The 20,494-nt window shown below is 41.5% G+C and overlaps 2 protein-coding genes across 2 annotated transcripts in view; one reads left to right on the top strand and one right to left on the bottom strand.

Moving 5' to 3' along the window:
* The window catches only part of LOC137655682 (isobutyryl-CoA dehydrogenase, mitochondrial-like), an 80,010-nt gene extending 75,558 nt beyond the window's left edge, over positions 1-4,452 (top strand). Inside the window, exon 9 of the mRNA XM_068389641.1 lies at positions 1,243-4,452. Coding sequence (XP_068245742.1) covers positions 1,243-1,401 — 159 coding nt within the window. The 3' untranslated portion in view covers positions 1,402-4,452. The remainder of the gene's footprint in view (positions 1-1,242) is intronic.
* LOC137655683 (centromere protein X-like) overlaps positions 4,183-20,494 on the bottom strand; it is a 65,410-nt gene continuing 49,098 nt past the window's right edge. Inside the window, exons 3-4 of the mRNA XM_068389642.1 lie at positions 16,352-16,462; positions 4,183-4,893 (exon numbers count right to left, since the gene is read on the bottom strand). Coding sequence (XP_068245743.1) covers positions 4,879-4,893; positions 16,352-16,462 — 126 coding nt within the window. The 3' untranslated portion in view covers positions 4,183-4,878. The remainder of the gene's footprint in view (positions 4,894-16,351; positions 16,463-20,494) is intronic.

Raw genomic sequence — 20,494 nt, 5'->3', positions numbered from 1 at the left:
CCGGAGGTGGAGGAGGAGGAGCTGCCTCGCTATGGAAGGCAACTCCCTCTCCCGAACCCCGAGGTTGGTCAACAACAGAAAGGCCTACGCTACCACTTGACGGACCCTCGCGAGAGACCGATCGAGTGGGAGCTTTGGAGGAGGTTCGGGCAGCGGAAGAAGTCTTTGGAACCTACCTTAGGTCACGCTTAGACTTCTTACGTCGCCGGGAAAACCTCTCCCACTGGGAGGTAGACCACTCCCTGCACTCACTACAAGTATTGTTCCTTTCACACCGTTGACCTCGGCAGTATGGACGTAAGGAGTGAGGGTCGGTCTTGACCGCCGACATGAACGTTCCACAAGGGCGGTTGGGAAGTCCAGGGCACTTCCGCATGATGGATGGAAGCCAACTTCCAAGCACACAAGCTGTAAGAAAAAGCAAACAAATTAAGGCTGTCAAAAATGCGAGGGTGAGACAGACAGGTCTGATCATCACCCGAGCCAAAAGTGAAGTGAATCAGTTCACTGGTGTGTGAGGGGGGAGGGGTAGCTAACTACCTCTCCCCTACCCCCTCGCTAACTAGTGAGAGGGTAGTTAACCCTAGTTAAAAATCTAATGGCTCGTCATTTCAGCTATGCCGAAAATAATACCCTATGTAAATAGGTAAGGTTTGTATTTTGGTTAAGGAACAAATAGAAAATTACTTTTTGTGTTTCAACTAACAACTGAACTCCTGTAGGGTTTACTGCCTTTACCAATGATTCATCTTTGTGTGTACTGCCTTTAGCATTGTATAATGGCATTGGTAAAATGAATAGGTTTGCATCTGTTAAACAAAAACAATTACAGTATAAATGTTAATGTCTTTCATAAGCATTGAGAGAATATGATAATCAATGTCACCAAGATATTAATTTATTTGATAAATGCATGATGCATCAATATAAAACCACCTGAGATCTTTCACATAATAAAGGAAATAAAAACGTGAGAAAGTCACACGTCAGGTTTGGGTGGATGGCCCTTTTAGTTGGTGCCCGGCTAGCTCATATACGAACTTTATAAATCAGATTACAAGAAAATGTACATCAGTTTCCAGTTATTGCAACAGAATTAGTACCATATGAACAGTATTTTTTCTAGACCAGTGTTCTCAAAGACTGCATTTTCATTTATCATATCAAAGTTTTCTACATGGATGACTAACATCCTTGTATGTACATCTATGCTTTTATAAATTTGTCATTATCTGATTTCAGGTAATAAATGAAGCTTTACAGCTTCATGGTGGATATGGGTACCTTAAAGACTACAGTGTTCAGCAGTATTTAAGAGATTCTAGGGTTCACATGATTCTAGAAGGAACAAATGAAGTCATGCGAATACTGATAGCAAGAGGTATTCTTGAAGAACAGTAATTATAAATTTGATATTAAATTTTTTAAAAGCTTCATATGTTGTGATATCTTGTAGTATAATTTGTTTGTAATATTCAGAATGTATATATAAATGTAATTTACTAAGTTATGATTTATGAGCAGTATATTCTTGTTTGTTAGTTGTTGTTAACTTTGGCTAGGCTATTCATGGAATTAGGATTTTTAGTATAAGTTTAAATGTGTGTTTTATCTGTGACACAGTGCTCATGTTATAGTTAGTTGTAAAGTATTAACAAGGGTTAAGCAGGTATATTTAGTCCTCATTTTTCCATATGTACCAGTACTATATACTATTATAAGTAATATTTAAAAATTTGGAACTAGAAATTTATCTAGTAATCATGTTTATGATTAATGTATTGTATCCAAGAAATGATTACTTGAATACTAGTTCAGTTACACCAGAATGCACATTACATCATCCTTGTGATCATTACATTCAACCGCATATAATGAGCAAAATAGAAACAAAATCCTGACCATTCAATAAGACAACCCCATTTACATCATTCTTTTCAGTCAGATAGGCTGTCCAAATTAGCTTTTTGTTTTCTAATACTAATTCTGAATGTTCCTTTCCCTTTTTATCATGTACCCAAACCATCTTACTTTTAGGTTATAGTATATTTTCCAGCTTTAAGATACTAACCTAGCTGCAACATTGTAAATCCATCTTCACAACACAGAAGTATACTTTAGTCCTTTTTAGTCTTATCTTTTTAGAATCCCATCCAATTTTTTTGTATTTATCCTTGTCTTTGCGATGTTGAATAGATATATATTTTGTACAGGTTTCATCTACATACACTAAATTTTTGGATCGCTGCTGTATATATCCTCTTCATTTAGGCTATTTGTGTTTCCCCCTCTATCCAGTTTTCAAATTTCAGTATACTCCTTAGGTACCAGATGGCTTAGCTGTAATGAAAAGTTTAAGTTAAATATATGTTGTGGTCTGGTTAAACTACTTTATTATAATGAAAAGTATTTGTGAATACTCATGTACAAACTTGGCCAAGTTTACAGAAATATGGCACAAAATTTTTTTTATAAACAATCATTAAAGATAACAGCTTTACTAAACTGCAAAATCTTCAGAATGGTAAAAGTTAATTTTAAAAATTACATGTACGGGTTATCCCTATACTATTCCGACCCAACTGTTACCCATTTCATTCTTTCGGCTTTTAACAGGTATGACCTCCATCTTTTATTTTATTTCTGATGCTGGGTTGCGTGCATATAGTTGCTTCTAAAGGCTTCCCCTTTCAACTTCCTCCATTATTATCTGATCAAGTTCCTAATGAAGATCCATTACATAGACAAAAAATTATCTCTTATACTTCTGACATATGCTCATGCGAACATTATTCACCCAAGATCTTGTGTCATGATATATCAGTACTTAGTGAATCATTAGTAATCTTCATACTGTACATCTTTTGTTCAAATTAATAATTAATGAAATAGCATCTTTAACCATTCTGTTTTTAATGATAAATTTGTTCCTACCCTTATACAAACCCTTCATCCTTTAAAATATAAAGGGTGCTGGAATGGTCAGTTTAATCCGTTCCAGGAGCAAGCCCGTATACCAAAACAATTTTCCAATAAATACACTTAGTTTTAAAAAATTATGAAGAAATTATAATCCCTAACATCATAAATTAACACAAATTAACAAATCACAAAATATTGACAAATTAACTTTCCCTTTACCTTAATGGAGAGTCGTTGCTGGCATGCGGGAGATGACCGAGGAGGAGTACAGGTTTACTGCTTGGAGGGAAAATTTTCCTCTATGAGAACTTTGGGGCAATGTAAAGATTTTGCTTTTTTGAGCTGTGTTCACTATCAACAACTGAATCACTTAATTTACACTTAATTGATAAGGAAACCAAATACAGACTTTTAACTTTTCTCAAAAATGGCGAGAACATTGCATAAGTGGTGTATGAGCATTGCTTGACTGATGCTATGGTAGTATCAGCACTGGTCCACAAAAAGAGGGAATATGGAGGAAAATTTTGCTTGTATTCTGAGTTACTCATAACCGTAAGTATTACTGTAGTTGGTTAATAGTAAGTGGTGCAAGAGGAAGACCCAGCCACCCACCTGTCACAGAAAAGCCACTTCCGTCTTTGGCCTGTGGTGCCACACTCCTATCTCACCTGATATATCTGTTCTTTCCTTACAAGAGTTGTGTTTCTTTTTTGCAACCACTCTTGGTTGTAAGCAGCACATAAAAAGTTAAGGCAGTGGTCAAGGGAATTTTGTTTCCGTGAGAGGCATGATTATACCAGCCTCGGCCCTTTGGAGTGTTGTTGCTGTTTTGATCAGGAAGTCGGTAACCTTGGAGCTTAACTCATCTGTCTTGGTAGTGATTTCTTTGCCTCAGGAGGGAGTTTACCATTTTGGACCAAGTTTTTCATCTACCTGCGTGATTGATGTGGAAAACTACCTTCTTCTTCTTTTTCTTTCTTTTTTCTTTCTCTCTCTTTCTTTCTTTCTCTTTTTTTTGGCAGGTTTACCTTGCACTGACTTAGTTCCCTGGGTAGTAATCCTTGTATTGCAAAGTCAGTTCCCCTTGTGACAAAATCCCTAGTTAAGTGGTTTGTGTTGCAAATCGGTCATTATTGGTACCTAGACTAAGACAATGAGGAATGGTTAGCAACGGAAAGGAGATTTCACCTCGCTTCCTCCATTCCCTTTGTAAGATATTTCTTCCTGCTGGCACTAATCCAAGAGGCTAATGCAGACATAGCTTTATTGTGGCAAGTTTTCACTCTTTCTGCCATCTTGTTTTTAAGTCGCATTTGCTGTCACCTTTATATTTCTTTTGTTCTCAATATAGAGAATAGTAGATTCATTGATGCTGTAATGATGTCCTTCATCCGCATACCTTCTCCTTTCCTGAATCATGTCGAGGAGTCTTATCTTCTCTGCCATTTGGGTTCATTATCAGAATTCTTAGGTGGAAGCAGGTTGGGTGACATTGTAGAACTTGAAATAAATTCACAATTTTTCACACACACATGCAGACGGATGTCGCATACATATGCATAAAACGAACTAAATACCATGGGATGTTGAATAGTGTAGTAGAATTGGGGACCCTGAATAGTCCACAATACGAATTTAATATATTAGACAGAAAATCCTTGATTTACAGACAGCGAAATAGGTGAACTATATGTCTATGGATTACTGTACAGTACTGTACACATAATTTGTAGTATGTTGTCAGATAAATATCATTATACAATAGCTATTTATATATTTTTAGTTTTGTTATTTTATTTTTGTAGTTTGCTTGAATTATTTATTGTCTGGTATTAACAAAGATATGACGAGCTTTGGCTCTTAATTTTGTATAGAATATAGTCTTACAATAAACTTAAAAAATGTAGTCCACATATCATTACCCTTTACCATCATCTTTAATGCCTTGTTCTTTCAAATGTCCAGCAACTGTAAAATAAAAAGTAATTCTAAAATTATAAAAGATAAAAGGGTACATTACATTAATAAGAAGATATAAATATCAAAGTAATTTGTATTTTTCCTTACTATACAAACCTGAGTCCTTTAATGGGAATATGACATCAACAAAGCTATGGAAGTTAACTATGAGGTGGTGAGGAAACCCCAGGACTTGTGGGGTGGTTGGGGCAGGATATGTAACTTGAAGGACTCGGGTTTCTATAATCACCTGATGTTCATATAGCTCTGTCAGAAGCTCAATTTATTAACATTTACACCTAAAATTAAAAAAAAGTTAATTCTCTTTCCTTTCAATTGACATTCCTCTAGTAAAGTAATCACACTAGCAGTTAATGACAAGTAGAGAAGCGCCAGGGTCACTTTTGTTTATTTTTCTAATTCAAACTATTCAAATTTTTCTAATTCAAACTATTCAAATTTTTCTAATTCAAACTATTCAACACTCCAACAGCACCCAACTCCAGTACACCACCAGCAGAGGCTGAAACTTATTTATGAATTCAGTACAATGAAATTTGAGAAGTTGTTGTCCTGTGCAAGTGGGTTCAGCAAAAGTGGTGTTATAACATGCACTCCATGAGACACCTCTTTCATCCCAGAGTATGCACGATCGGAATCGGGAGTGTAGCCTAAGTGATTGAAGGGGTGACTTGATCAACGGTCAGCCTCCTCCTCCTCCAGAAACAGTACTGTCTTTGGCCCTCAGGCCCCTAAACTGATAAAGTACCGCGAATTGAAGTCTCCGTGGTGTATAAAGGTGAGCAAGCTACATGAGGCGTATAGGTAGCGAAGAACCTTGTCAGCGATGGAGCGCACATGGTACCGGGAATTTTTAATATTATCAAAATAATTATCATTAAAAATTGTTTTTGTTTTTGTTTATGTGAGTACGTGGAAACTTCCTGTCATGCTGGCAAAGAACAGGTGACATGTGATCTCTTTCCCACACAAGAAGGTGGGGAAGAGTCATAGGTGACCAGAGGATCACGAGAACGATCACGATGACAGATCACTCTCACATGAGGGACTGTCTTGTTAGTTACAAATATGAGGACACCAATCAATTGTTCCTTTCACCCAATCACTAGACAATTTCTCTCCCTTTAAAACCAAAGTATCCTTAGAGATAGAGACCTAGGAGTGCTGTTCCTCAATCGTCCAAGGAAGGAATGGGAGAAAGGCAGCCTTCCTCGGACCAACAATGCACTAGATAGCAGGAGCTTAAGCCGCAATACCGTATCTCCCCAATCCGAGTTGGTTGTCAATACCTCACCGGCTCTCCTCAGTTTAAAACTAGAAAAGATTGGTCAGCCTTCCTAGAATTCATTCTCTAAGCAGAAATATCAACATCCAAAGGATCAGCTGAAGATGAGCAAGAGGTGGTGAAAAAACTAGAGGAAGAGGATTGCACAAGCTGATTCTTGTCAGCATTCTTCTGGATAGATGTCTTGAAGGCTAACATCAATGATCTCGAGGGGGAAGCAGCAGTTAATCTCACAGCAACAAGTACCACTTCATCCAGCACCTCCACAAATGGAGTAGAAGACTAGGAGGACACAGCTGAGAACGCCTAAGAAGTCATGACGGCGGCCAGGAGATAAAGCAGCCTTCCCACAAATGAAGCCCCGCAATATCCAAGGAAGGCATCAACTTTCTCAGGTCCTGTTGTCATAGCTGCTGTTGGTCAGAACAGTTAAAAGTGAGCCTCCAGGAAAAGGTGAAAGACTTTCGTTTTCTCTAACGAAAGCCCCGAGAGCAAATGAAGGTCTCTTTCCCCGACAAATTCCTTCATAGACCCAACTTTGGCGTCCCCCATGCTGATACTGTACCATATAATCTTTCTTAGCCTTCTCCTACTTCTTGGCAAACTCAACCCACTTTAGAGGAGTCCACGGCCCACACTCATCACAAAGGGATGACTACGAACAGTCATGACCTCAGCTTAAAAAACAGATTTTGGAGTTCAACAGCAGGTTTAGATATAAACCTGTCACACTTTTCACAGGGTTCACCAAGACAGAACAGCATGTTAACACAATTCTACATTTAACTGGAATTAAAAAATAAAAAAATTAAAACAACCAAGATTGAAGAGACTGCATAAGTACTGCATGTCTGTACTGTGTGCAGGACTTACCTGCTACTAGTTATACAGTAACTACTTTGTCAACTTTTTAACAGCCGTACCAACCTCGCTGAAGTCATACTCATATTAAAGTACTTGGGTTTGTATTCATGTACAAACAAACAGTAAAATATTTGAATGCAGGTTGGAAAACAAACCGTTTCAGTGGAGAAGTGGAGAAAGGTAGATGATTGCATCCAGACAGTATGATATTCTTTTGTTGGTGATTTTAATGCTCACCATAGGGAGTGGTTAAGTTTTATCTCTCCTACCGATCGCCATGGCTTAAGCGCTTAGACTTTGCCTCTGAATCAGGCTGTGAGCAAATCATAAATGAAGCTACCCACAGGTCTGGTAATTGCTTGGACCTCGTATACACGGACTCCCCTGGCATTATAACTAGGCATCTGATCATGCCTTGATTTCATTAGTAGTGAAGACTGAGCAGCCTGTCCCTTATATATCATACTCTTGTAAAATTTATATGAAATCCCAAGCAGACTGGAATGGGATTTTGCATGATCTTTTGTGCTTGAATTGGTCACAATTATATAATAGTGTAGATCCTGTTGTCCCTTTGAATGAGAATATAGTCAACATAATTGATAGGCGTATCCCTTCTCGTGTGCTAAGTACCGAGTGAAGGACAAACCGTGATTCAATGATGATTATAGACATGCTTATTTGGAGAAGCAGGAGGCCTATCATCTTTGGAAGGGTAACAGATAGATTCGACCTGGAATAACTACTCAGCTTTGAGATTTTGCTCAGAGAGTTTATGCCTCAACTGAAAAGGAGTACAATTTAACCATAAAAGAAACCCTTTCTGGTACAACTCAGGAACATTAATGGTGATCTACCCTTAAATCTGTACTCTTTGGTGTAGATGCAACAGTTCCTCCTTTCCTTAAACCAGATGGCTCAGTCACTCACTGTCCAAGGAAAAGACAACCCTTTTGGCTGATGTTTTTGACAGTAAACAGAGTAATGAAAAACTTGAACTTCCTCATTCATGTTTTCCTGAGGCTAAACTAACTAGTTTAGCTTTTCGATCTCGTGAGATTAAAGCTCTGTTGATGGACCTTGATGCTTATGGAGATGTAGACCCAAATGGTATTTTTCCATTGTTTTTTATAAAGACAGCATATTTCTTAGCTCCAAAGTTATCTGTTATTTTGCGCATCCCAGTGATTACCGCCCAATTTCCATAACTCCCATATTGTCTAAAGTTTTTGAGCGTCTTCCAGCAAAACGTCTTAATAGGTTTGCTGAAGATAATCATCTATTCCCTAGTTTGCAATATGGTTTTTGTAAAGGCCTTAGAGCATGTGATGACCTCCTTACAATCTCCAATGCTGTACAGAAATCCCTTGATTGTGGTCAGGAAGTTCGTATGATTGGCCTTGATTTTAGTGCTGCCTTTGACTGTATTAATCATGAGGCCCTTATTTTCAAACTAAAACAGTTGGGAGTGGGTGGGTCGTTTCTTGGCATTATTATTGATTTTTTCAGTAATAGATCTCAGAGTTGTTGATGGGCACCATAGTGAGTATAGGAATGTGACATCCAGTGTTTCACAGGGTAGTGTTCTTGGCCCATTGCTTTTCATACTATATACACATGACATGTGGTTTGGCCTAGAAAACAAGCTTGTTGCATATGCAGATGATGCTAATCTCTTTGCATCAATTCCATCCCCTGAATGTAGATCTGGGGTTGGTGAATCCCTTCATAGAGATTTAGCTAAAATAAGTGCATGGTGCAAATTATGTGGTAAGAAGTTGAATCCTAACAAAACTCAAAGTATGATTGTAAGTAGGTCAAGGACGGTGGCTCCTCAACATCCGGATCTCAGTATTGATAATATTTCTTCAAATTTGTATGACTTTTAAAATTTTAGGTGTGATTCTCGACAGCAAATTTACTTTTGAGAAACATATTAGGTCTGTGTCTTCTTCAATTGCACAAAAAATTGGCTTTTTGAGAAAGTCTTTTAAGATTTTAGGTGATCAATCTATTCTGAAGAAGTGTTTTAGTTCTTTGATTCTACCTTGTTTTGAGTATTGTTCTCCTGTCTGGTTCAGCTGCTGATTTTCATCTTGATTTGTTGGACAGAAACTTACGGTCTATTAAATTTCTTATTCCTGATCTAGATATTAATCTTTGGCACTGTCTTTCAATTAGTTCATTATGCATGTTACATAAGATTTTTCATAACTCTGACCATCCGTTACATTCAGATCTCCCTGGACAATTCTATCCTGTTCATAATACTAGGCAGGCAGTTAATTCTAATAGCCAGGCCTTCTCCATCATGAGGCTCAATACTACACAGTATTCTAGAAGTTTTATTCCAGCTGTTACCAAGCTGTGGAATGATCTTCATAATCGGGTAGTTGAATCAGTAGAACTTCAAAAGTTCAAAGTTGCAGCAAATGTTTTTATGTTGACCAGGCTGACATGAGTCTTTTTATAGTTTATATATGACATATCTGTTTTTGATGTTGTTAATAGTTTATATAGGACATATCTGTTTTGACATTGTTATTGTTTTAGAATGATTTATTGTTAACTTGTTCTCATCATTTATTTATTTCCTTATTTCCTTTCCTCATTATTATTATTATTATTATTATTATTATTATTACTACTAGCCAAGCTACAACCCTAGTTGGAAAAGCAAGATGCTATAACCCCAAGGGCTCCAATAGGGAAAAATAGCCCAGTGAGGAAAGGAAATAAGGAAATAAATAAATGATGAGAATAAATTAACAATATATCATTCTAAAAACAGTAACAGCGTCAAAACAGATATGTCCTATATAAACTATTAACAATGTCAAAAACAGATATGTCATTTATAAACTATAAAAAGACTCATGTCAGCCAGGTCAACATAAAAACATTTGCTGCAACTTTGAACTTTTGAAGTTCTACTGATTCAACTACCCGATTAGGAAGATCATTCCACAACTTGGTAACAGCTGGAATAAAACTTATAGAATACTGTGTAGTATTGAGCCTCATGATGGAGAAGGCCTGGCTATTAGAATTAACTGCCTGCCTAGTATTACGAACAGGAAAGAATTGTCCAGGGAGATCTGAATGTAAAGGATGGTCAGAGTTATGAATAATCCTATGCAACATGCAAAATGAACTAATTGAACGAAGATGCCAAAGATTAATATCTAGATCAGGAATAAGAAATTTAATAGACCGTAAGTTTCTGTCCAACAAATTAAGATGAGAATCAGCAGCTGAACACCAGACAGGAGAACAATACTCAAAACAAGGTAGAATGAAAGAATTAAAACACTTCTTCAGAATAGATTGATCACCAAAAATCTTGTAAGACTTTCTCAATGAGCCAATTTTTTGTGCAATTGAAGTAGACACAGACCTAATGTGTTTCTCAAAAGTAAATTTGCTGTCGAGAATCATACCTAAAATTTTAAAAATCATACAAATTTAAAGAAACATTATCAATACTGAGATCCGGATGTTGAGGAGCCACCGTCTTTGACCTACTTACAATCATACTTTGAGTTTTGTTAGGATTCAACTTCATACCACATAATTTGCACCATGCACTAATTTTAGCTAAATCTCTATTGAGGGATTCACCAATCCCAGATCTACATTCAGGCGATGGAATTGATGCAAAAAGAGTAGCATCATCTGCACATGCAACTAGCTTGTTTTCTAGGCCAAACCACATGTCATATGTATATAGTATGGAAAGTAATGGGCCAAAGAACACTACCCTGTGGAACACCAGATATCGCATTCCTATACTCACTATGGTGCCCATCAACAACAACTCTTTGAGATCCATTACTGAAAAAATCAATAATAATGCCAAGAATCGACCCACCCACTCCCAACTGTTTGAAGTTGAAAATAAGGGCCTCATGATTAACACAGTCAAAGGCAGCATTAAAATCAATGCCAATCATACGAACTTCCTGACCACGGTGAAGCCGATCCGCATGTTGTGGAGTGTAACGCGGCATCTTCCTCTTCTGCTTAGCTGTCATCTTACTGTCGGAGCAGATATGAGTTAGTTGCAGATGGACATAGTCCTGAACCAACCTTGGCTCATTCCTGCCTTCTCCTCTAGGTCTAGATGAGGGGGACGAGCAAACTGGAGGGTTATCAGGGATTCGAACCTGTGAAGGCTTCCTCCTGGGCTCAGATGAGCCTGCGGAGGTAGAAAAGAAGGACACTGACCTTTCTAGCAGGATCCTGGGGGTAGCCGATTGGATTCGATGTTGTTGTGGATTAGGCGGGGATGGGGGACCCAAGCCCCCCGGAGACTGCTGCAGGACAGACACCAAGGTGTCTTATCATGAAGGAAGATCACCTACAAACGTCAGGTCTGTTGTGTCCTTCGGTAGACTTGGCAGTGGGGAACGCTTCTTAGTGGGGCAATGTCTCGGAACCTGAAAAGGAAGAAGTGAAGTTAAACACTGAGGCATTAGCAGATCCTCCTTTATAATCTTTCTGGGACGATCAGGGGAGATCGGGACACCCGTAAACTTATTCTGCGGCTCTCTAAACCCTTCTGGAAAGGGAATAGGCCGACTGTTGGTGGTTGTAGTTGCAGAGGCTCCTCCTGGAGGCTGGGGGCTCACGACCGCTTGTGAAAGGAGGGCTGTAACTCATGAAATCGGCCAATTCACACATGAAAGGGCGTGATTCACGAGCAGATGGAAGCGTTTCACAAGTGATCAACGGCGAGCTAGATGGAGGGAGCCTTGGGGACCTCTCTTGCACTGGAGAGCTGCGGTCGCTTGTTGGAAGACTACAAGGAGGCGAAGGAAGCGTCTGAAGGAGGGAGGCGCGTCGCGTTGGAGAGCATCGCGTGGGCGAAAGCTGAATAAGGAGACCCATGTCGCATGTTGATCGTGAAGCAGATCGCTGGAATCTTGAGCACGGGCATTGAGCTCATGAAGAAGAGCATCGACCTCTGGATGACTGTCAAGAACGAGAGCGTGCTCGTCAAACTCATGATGCAGTGCGTCGTCTTCGTGAGTGAGAACGTCTCACTCGTGAATGAGAGCGTCTGTCTCATGAATGGGAGTGTCGGGCGCGTTGCAGATAAACGTTGAGTTCGTAAAGAGCGTCGAGGTCATGAGGACGACTGTCGCTCTCGCGATCTGCAGCAATGCTCATAAGAGTATCGGAAGCGATGTCTTGAGGGTGATCATCGGGAAGGGCGAGAAGATGACTGGTCTCGTCCTGGGGAGCGGCGAAGAGATTGAAAGTGGGCCGCAGGCTGACAATCGCTCATATTTTGAAGATCTACAGCAAGCAAGTGTCAGTCACGAGGGCTTGAACGTTGCTTTTGGCGAGAAAAAGAAGTTTGAGGATCGTTAGGGGATGACGAGATCTGAAGATGGCGGGAGGACTCTTCGCCAGCCGGAGGCCATCAGATGGCCGAATGGGAGCGATGACCTTGTGTGGGTAGGAGAGGGCGAGAGTTGGGCCTCGCAAAGAGCTAACGCGTCAGCAATAGAGGTAAACAAGAGCGCGGGTGAAGGATCTCCCCGTGCGCCACGCTGATGAAGCTGAAGTAAAGCTTCTTTGGAAGGGGGTTCAGTCACTCCCAGGGACGACCACACCTGCAGCAAAGGCAAAGGTGCTCCCCTCTAGGGGGAAGCAACAACAGCCCCGGTACCCTGAGACTGCCATGGAGTAAGCTGCTTTGCGCTCCTACTTGATCGGCCCCCGAGGAGGACAGGCGAGGAGGAGCTTCAGAGAGAGGTCTAGGAGTGCGGGAGGAGGAAGTCCAAGGTCTCTTCATTACTGAGGAAGAACCCAGGGGAGAGAGACCTCTTTTGGACTTCTTCCTACAATGCCCAAACTTCTCCCACTGGTTGGCAGACCACTCCCTACACTCATCGCAGGGCAAAACCTGCTCGCAGTGATGCCCTCTGCAGGCTAGACACAGAGAATGAGGGTCGATTTCGACTGACGATATGAAGGTGCCGCAGGAGCGCCCTTCAGGATCAGGGCAAGTATGCATAGGAAAACGGTCACACCTGAAAAAGAAAAAGAATTCAGCCTGCCAAAAGAAAGAAGAGATGTAGAGTACCGATGTGCGAGTAGATTTAGGTTGCTGGATACCACCCATCCCCCGCCCCCGGGCCTACCCCATACCCTCCCCACTACTAGTGGTCAGGCAGGGTTGTCACCTTGCATTAAAGTCTTAATGGCTAACGTTCAGGCTCTGCCGAAAGATAATCCCTATAAATAGCGTAAGATTTGTTAGTGCAAAAACCAATGCATTTTTGTAATCATATATTTATTTATCATTAGTCAGCAGTAGTGAAAAACATTATTCATATTAAGAGCTTTCATTTTCTCAAGTCTACTGTACATGTAAACAAAAGAATGAACTGATTAATGCCATCTGTTGCCAATGGGTCCTACTAATGAGGGAAAATGATTACAGAAATTCCAGCAACATTTTGGTTTTCCCTATGTTTTTGGTGTTGAAAGGCCAATAAGATATCAAAACCAAGAAAAATCACTAACCAGAGCTAAGTCTTGTGTCATTGCTAGTCATTGCAGCTGCCAAAGAGGGAGACTGCCTACCTCATTATACCCCTCCCTCCCATCACAGACTAAAGGGTTGAGCAGTCCAGGATCCTTCTAGTGGAAAAAGTTGCTGGAGGTTCTTAGTGAAGTCTTTGATGAGGCCAGGGCCTTCCTTAAACCAAAGCCAGAAAGCATGACCACCCCTGGGAGCTGTATTAGGGAGTTATGACTGTTAAGTCCTTACACCTCTCCACCAATGCATCAACATCGAACCCAGTACTGATGCACTTTGAAGCGTAAGTACCACCATTGTGCCAACCTGACGAGAAATGAGAGGAACGGCTGTATCACGTCTCTTCAGTGCCTAGCTGACCCAATGGTTGGCTGCCTGGTAAGCAAGGTGATAGCCTTTTCTCTAGGCTGCTCAAGGCTACTATACAGTACTTCCATGGGTCCTCCACGGTTGACATGTCTTAGTGTAACTATGATACAGCACTCAAGTGCTGCTAGATCCACATTACTGCTCGAGAGGCTATTGTTGACGACTCTATGGTCATAGAGTCAGCAACACAGAAGGTGGTACCTTCAATCTTAACTCTATCCAGGGAAGGTCTGCCATCAATGCGCACTATGACAAATCAAAAGGGAGAAACGACAATGCTCTGTCCTTAACACGTAGAAGCTTGGTTATAGAAAAAGAACAGGAGAGATCTTGCTAGACTGGCTGGATACAAGCAAATTCTCAGAACAGCAGATCTCTGTTCTGTTTAAGGCCATGCTAGCAAGTTCTGCCTTCTGTGATCCAAGGTTAGATTTGAGCCTTGATGAGCTCTGAAGCGTATCTCAATAAGATCCTCCCTGGTCTCACAAGCCTTAATTGCTTCGCCAATCTTTGTACTCACAAACTAGTGCAAGAATCTCCATGAAGCACTACGATTCTGGGTTCTCTGATCACATCAGGGTAGGACCAGTGTTGGGTCCTTCTAAGCCTTAGAACCCTGAGCCACCAAATCCTTCATAATGGCCAAAGGTTAGTCAACCTACTATACGCATTCTTCCTTCCTTGAGAGTTTGGTCACTTAGATCCAGGAACAGTTCCAGGGATATATTTTTGGGGGATGGAAGACAGACAGCCACAAATGGTGTTGGTACATGTCAGCAGAATAATTCTCCCTAGCACAGCCAGTTGACCCAAAAACAAAAGAGGTACCCCATACCTTTGTCTCTGGTGACTAGGGGAATGTGTTAGGCCTTGCTCGGTGTTAGCGAAATGGGGACAGGTTACACACTGAGGCGCAGGACTTTTATCCCTCTTGCAAGAATGCAGGGTGGGGGAAGAAGTCCTTTCTTCTCCATTTGTAGCACTGTAGTGCTCTGATATGGTGTAAAGATAGAGATGGTTCTCCATTGTTTAGAAAGAAAGGTAGCAGGAGGATGCTTATGGGCCACCCTCAGCTGGATTACAGTGCATGTTCTCAGGCTCCCTTCCTAGCTCTCACTCTTAAGGTCAATGTTGGAGCAAATGTCAACAATACATCCCCAAGAGGGAGAAAGCACACAGGTTACTCCTGCAGGAGTACACTGTCAAAGGGGAAGGGGAAGGCACACTGACAAGGGCCCGCAACCTATCAACATGAGGGGCAGAGGCACCACCAATAACACCAAGGGAGGAGGAACAAGGGTCGGGGATATAAGTACAGGGGAAAAGGTGGGGAACACTGGCACGGTCAGTGACTGGGGTCACACCAGGAACAGCAGTCACATACACTTTTGTTTTAACTTTAGACTTAGCCTTCCCTTTACATCTTTTCCCTTACTCTGGCCAGGAGACCAGGGCCCTAACTTAACCACAATCCTAGACAATCTGGGGTAATCAACACTGACTTACCGACAACATGGGCACCACCCTGCCTTTCACACCTGGCAACAGGAACCACAAGATCACAAACCTACATAGGGAGGTACCAGGGTAGAGATAGCCTTGCTTACCACCTCCCTCAGAACAGTCATGGAAGGACTACCTGAATGACCTAAGGAAGCCCCAGCCTTCCTTAGGTTAAACTCTTTGTTATTAGCATGCATGGTCAGAGGGGAAGTTCTATCAGCCTCTGCAAGGGAGCAGCAAACATTTGGAGTTCCCACAGGACTGGCAAAGCCTTAAAAGGAAGCCAAAGTCACACTGCAGTCTCCTGACAATTGCGGTGTACTCACCAGGGATCAATCCTGGGAAGAAGCAGATGCAACCCCTGAAGAGACAGAAGCGGCGGCAGACTTCGTCTATGGTTTCTTAGGCGTTGCCCAGTACGACCTCTGCGAACAGCTAGCTCACTTCTTCCCCTTCAGGGCATATGTGTGCTACTGTATCAGAGGCCACAATCGAAAATCATCACAAGGGGATGCCTGTGAACAGGAATGGCCCCGACACAAAGCAGAGCCGTAGAAGTAAAAGTGAAGAAAGAACAGGCTCTGACCAAAGTAATCTTTCTAATCAAAGGTCAAGCATTTGTATGTTGTGTAGGAACAAAGTGGTTTGTCTTGGACAGGAAAGTGGGTGGCACTACTTGAAACCATTCAATTACCTAACTATCTTGTGAACAGTTCAATGACCGCTCCAGCTAACACTGGTTATGGTTATCTCCTATTTAAAGAACAAAATGATTGTATTTTTGTAGGAATAAACAAAGTATTTTTCCAATTAAGAAGCAACAATAAAATAAATTCTCCAGTCAATCATGAGGAAAAGCATAATCATCTTACAAATTGAGCCATTATCTTCTCCATATGATGAAGTTCTACTAAGTCAGAATCTTCCTGTTTCGCTTGGTCAGCAGCTCTCATAGCACCTTCTGTTACAATAAGACGCATTACCTACAATAAAAACAACAATATAGTACTTGTAGTAAAAATATTTGTTTTTTAACATCTAAGTAAACATAATATAAATCAGTATTGAAGTACAGTAGTGTATAAGAATTTTTGAAGATAATTATATTTTCTTAGATTACAAGCCTAAGTCTTTCATATAGGGGTATTTTCTAGCACCAATTTAGTGATTGCTGACAAAGTCGTAACTCGGGAAGGCCAATGAGAAAGGGGCAGTAGAAACTACCCACTAACTTGGTAGTATACTTTCACTGAGCAAATGGTTGGTAGAGGCATGATAACAATAACAGATTACGTTTTTATAAACAGTTGGCCCTCCTTATTACCTCTGCCAACTTTATTGCGTCAAAGATTAAGTTTTGATAGCCGTATGTTTGTTTGTCTGTGTGTATGTTTGTGATTTGCATAACTCAAAAGCTATTCCGACTGAATCTCAGGAAATTTGGTTGGATGATTGGCCATGAGCCAAGGATAATTTGATTAGATTTTGGAGCGATTAGGTAAAAAGTCAAAGCCAGGGTCACGAAAAGGTAAAAAATTAATCACAAAACTCAAAAACTATTTGACCGAATCTCATGAAATTTGATGGGATGATTGGCCATTAACCAAGGACCATTTGATTAGATTTTGGGAGTGATTGGGTCAAATGTCATAGAATGGTAAAAATAATTCTTTTTCCTATATCATGGTCAATTTTCATACAATTTGCATGAAACTAGTGTCAAAATGTGCATATTCAATTGCTTATCTTGTGATATACAACATGATATAGTGATGTCATTACCCTTGGTGTATTTATTTGTTTGCATATCTGTCTGTCTGAGATTCACATATACAGTAACTCAAAAACTGTTTGACAGAATATCATGAAGTTTGGTGGGATGATTGCCCATGATCCAAAGACAATTTGATTAGATTTTGGGAGTGATTGGGTCAAAAGCCAAGGCCAAGGTCACAAAAAGGTAAAATATGTCTTTTTGCCATATCATGGCCAATATTTATCTCATTTGCATGAAACTAGTAGCAAAATGTGCATAATTCAATTGCCTAACTTGTGATATATGCATTTTGAGATCAAATACCTACATCAGTTTTCTTGTTTGTATGTCTGTGTTTGTGATTTGCATAACTCAAAAACTATTTCACAGAATCTCATGAAATTTGGTGGAATGATTGGCCATGATTAAAGGACAATTTGATTTTGGGAGTAATTAGGTTAAAAAATCAAGGCCAAGGTCACGAATAGGTCACAATGACAAATTCGTGGATAATTTGTATTTTTCCTAACTATACAAACCTTAGTTATTTATTAGGGGTATTACTTTCAGCATAGCTGAAATGACGAGCCAATAAAATTTAGCAAGGGTTAACTACTCACACTGCTAGTTAGCGGGGATAGGTGGAGGGTGGCTTGCTACCCCCCCCCCACCCCCCGCTACACCTTTGATTGAGCTCACTTTGCTTGGAGGTAGGACTTCAAGGGGGATAGGGCTGGCAGGCAAATTTGGTTAAATAGCTAAGGTTTGTATAGTTAGGAAAAATACAAATCATCTACGAATTTGTCATTTGTTCCGTAACTGGAATACAAACCACGCTATTTAATAGGGGTGACTCACCCATTAGGAAGGGTGGACGTCCCTGCCAATCTGGCTTTTTGGCTTTACCCGGGGGCTCCTTATCTGAGTATGTCAGTACTCAAAAATAAGGAGTCCGTGCACTTCGCTAAAACCTTGCTACGCAAGGTCCACGGCCTACGCAAGCTGTGTGTTGAGGTATATAGAAGTATGACAGTCCAGGTAAAGTTATTCAGAGTCTTTAGAAGGAAAAACTGTGTAACCAAGACTTTCCAAATACCACCTCGCTAGGGTATGGGGACGCAACAGTATTAGTCTTAATACTAGGTACATACACAAGGGAGCATGGTTTACCTGCAGTGGTTTGAGGAGGTCAGCTGGGCAGAGAACCCAGGATGCTGCTTTCCCCAAGAGAGGGCAGGATGAAGAAAAGAATAAGAGCCAGTCAAACCTTTTCATTCACGCAGACTAAAACTGGGTAACGATGCCCTCAACCCTCTGCTACTTGTCCAATTTGAGATTTTAAACCAGGTATTGTGCAGCCACCACAGGATCGATACAGAATGTATCAAGTCTCCAACGGGTCACGTCTTGCAGGTAGTGGGATGTGAATGTGGTCTGATGATTCCACACCCCAGCTTGAAGAACCTGCGTCACTGAGAAGTTTCCCTTGAATGCCAGGGACGTAGCTACGCCCCTAACATCATGAGCTCTAGGGCGACGTGAAGGAGGGCCTGGATTCAATGCACGGTCTATGACCTTGCGAATCCATGCTGAGATGGTGTTCTTGGTGACCCTCCTCTTGGTCCTTCCTGTGCTGACGAATAGTGCAGGCACATGGGGACAGGCTGCGGCTGTTCTCTTAAGATACAGCCTCAAACTCCTCACTGGGCATAGTAAGAGATGGTCAGGGTAATCTGTTACAGAACAGAGACTAGAAATCCGGAAGGAGTCGAATCGTGGATCCACTACTCCTGGGTTGTGGGTCTTAGCAATAAACTCAGGGATGAAGTTGAACGTTATCTCTCCCCATCCCCTTGGATGGGCGATGTCGTATGAGAGACCATGATGTTCACTGACTCATTTGGCCGAAGCCAAAGCCAGCAGAAACACCGTCTTCCAAGTCAGGTGGCGATCTGTTGCCTGGCATAATGGTTCATAAGGAGGTCTTTTAAGAGACCTGAGAACTCAAACCACGTTCCATGGGGGAGGTCTCACTTCAGATCGAGAACAGGCAAGTTCATAACTCCGTTTGAGTAAGGAAACTTCTAACGATAAAAAAATGTCCATTCCTTTCAGTCTAAAGGTGAGGCTTAAGGCAGAGCGATAGCCTTTCACCACCGAGACCGACAGGCGCATTTCTTCACGCAAATTCACGAGGAACTCCGCTATTGTTGGAATAGTTGCATCGAGAGGAGAGATACCCCTTCCACGACTTTCCCTTTGCCTGGTAGACTGCTGCTGATGACTTTCGCAGGTATCCAGACATCCTAATCGCAACTTGTTGCGAAAATACTCTCTGAGAGAGGAGGTGCTGGATAGTCTCCAGGTGTGAAGTCGTAGCAAAGCTACGGCTTTGTGGAATATGATGGCATGTGGTTGTTTGATTAGATTGTGTCGTGGAGGGAGTTAGGAGTTGCAGAAGGTCCGGAAACCATTCTGCGTGATGCCATAGCGGAGCTATGAGGGCCATTGAAAAATTGACTGATGTTTTGGCCTTTTTGAGTACCCTCCTCATCAGACAGAACGGGGGAAAGGCATAAACGTCGATGTTGTCCCACCGTTGTTGGAATGCATCTTGCCAGAGAGCCTTGGGGTCTGGGACTAGGGAACAATACAACGGGAGCCTGAAGTTCAGGGCCGTTGCGAAGAGGTCCACTGTCAGAGAACCCCACAAAGTCGGGACTTTGTTGGCTACTAGATGATACAAAGGCCACTCGGTACTCACTATCTGAGATGCTCTGCTCAGGTTGTCAGCGAGCACATTCCTTTTGCCTGGTATGAAGCGTGCCGATAATGGCATCGAGTGGATCTCGGCCCATCTCAGTATCTCTACTGCTAGATGGGATAGGTGCTGCAAAAAAGTACCTCCTTGCTTGTTGATGTAAGCCACTTGTGGTGTTGTCGCTCATCACCACCACTGAGTAGCCCACCAGGAATTGTTGGAACTGTTGAAGGGCCAGAAAGACGGCCTTCATCTCTAGGAGATTTATGTGGAGGTAATCTTCTGATTCTGACCAGAGGCCTGAGGTCATGTGGTGCAGCAAGTGGGCCCCCACCCTTTTTTTGAAGAGTCTGAGAACAGCATCAAATCCGGGGGGAGGACGAGAAGATCCACTCCCTTTCGTAGATTCTCGTCTGCCACCCACCACTCGAGGTCCGGCAGTTCCGCTAATCCCATGGGGATCCGGATGTCCGGGGAATCGTACGTTTGATTCCAACG

The sequence above is a fragment of the Palaemon carinicauda genome, chromosome 16 (genome assembly GCF_036898095.1).
Source record: "Palaemon carinicauda isolate YSFRI2023 chromosome 16, ASM3689809v2, whole genome shotgun sequence".
Lineage (NCBI taxonomy): Eukaryota > Metazoa > Arthropoda > Malacostraca > Decapoda > Palaemonidae > Palaemon > Palaemon carinicauda.
Note: the sequence above shows the minus strand (reverse complement) of the source record. Positions and strands in the feature narration are given on the sequence as shown.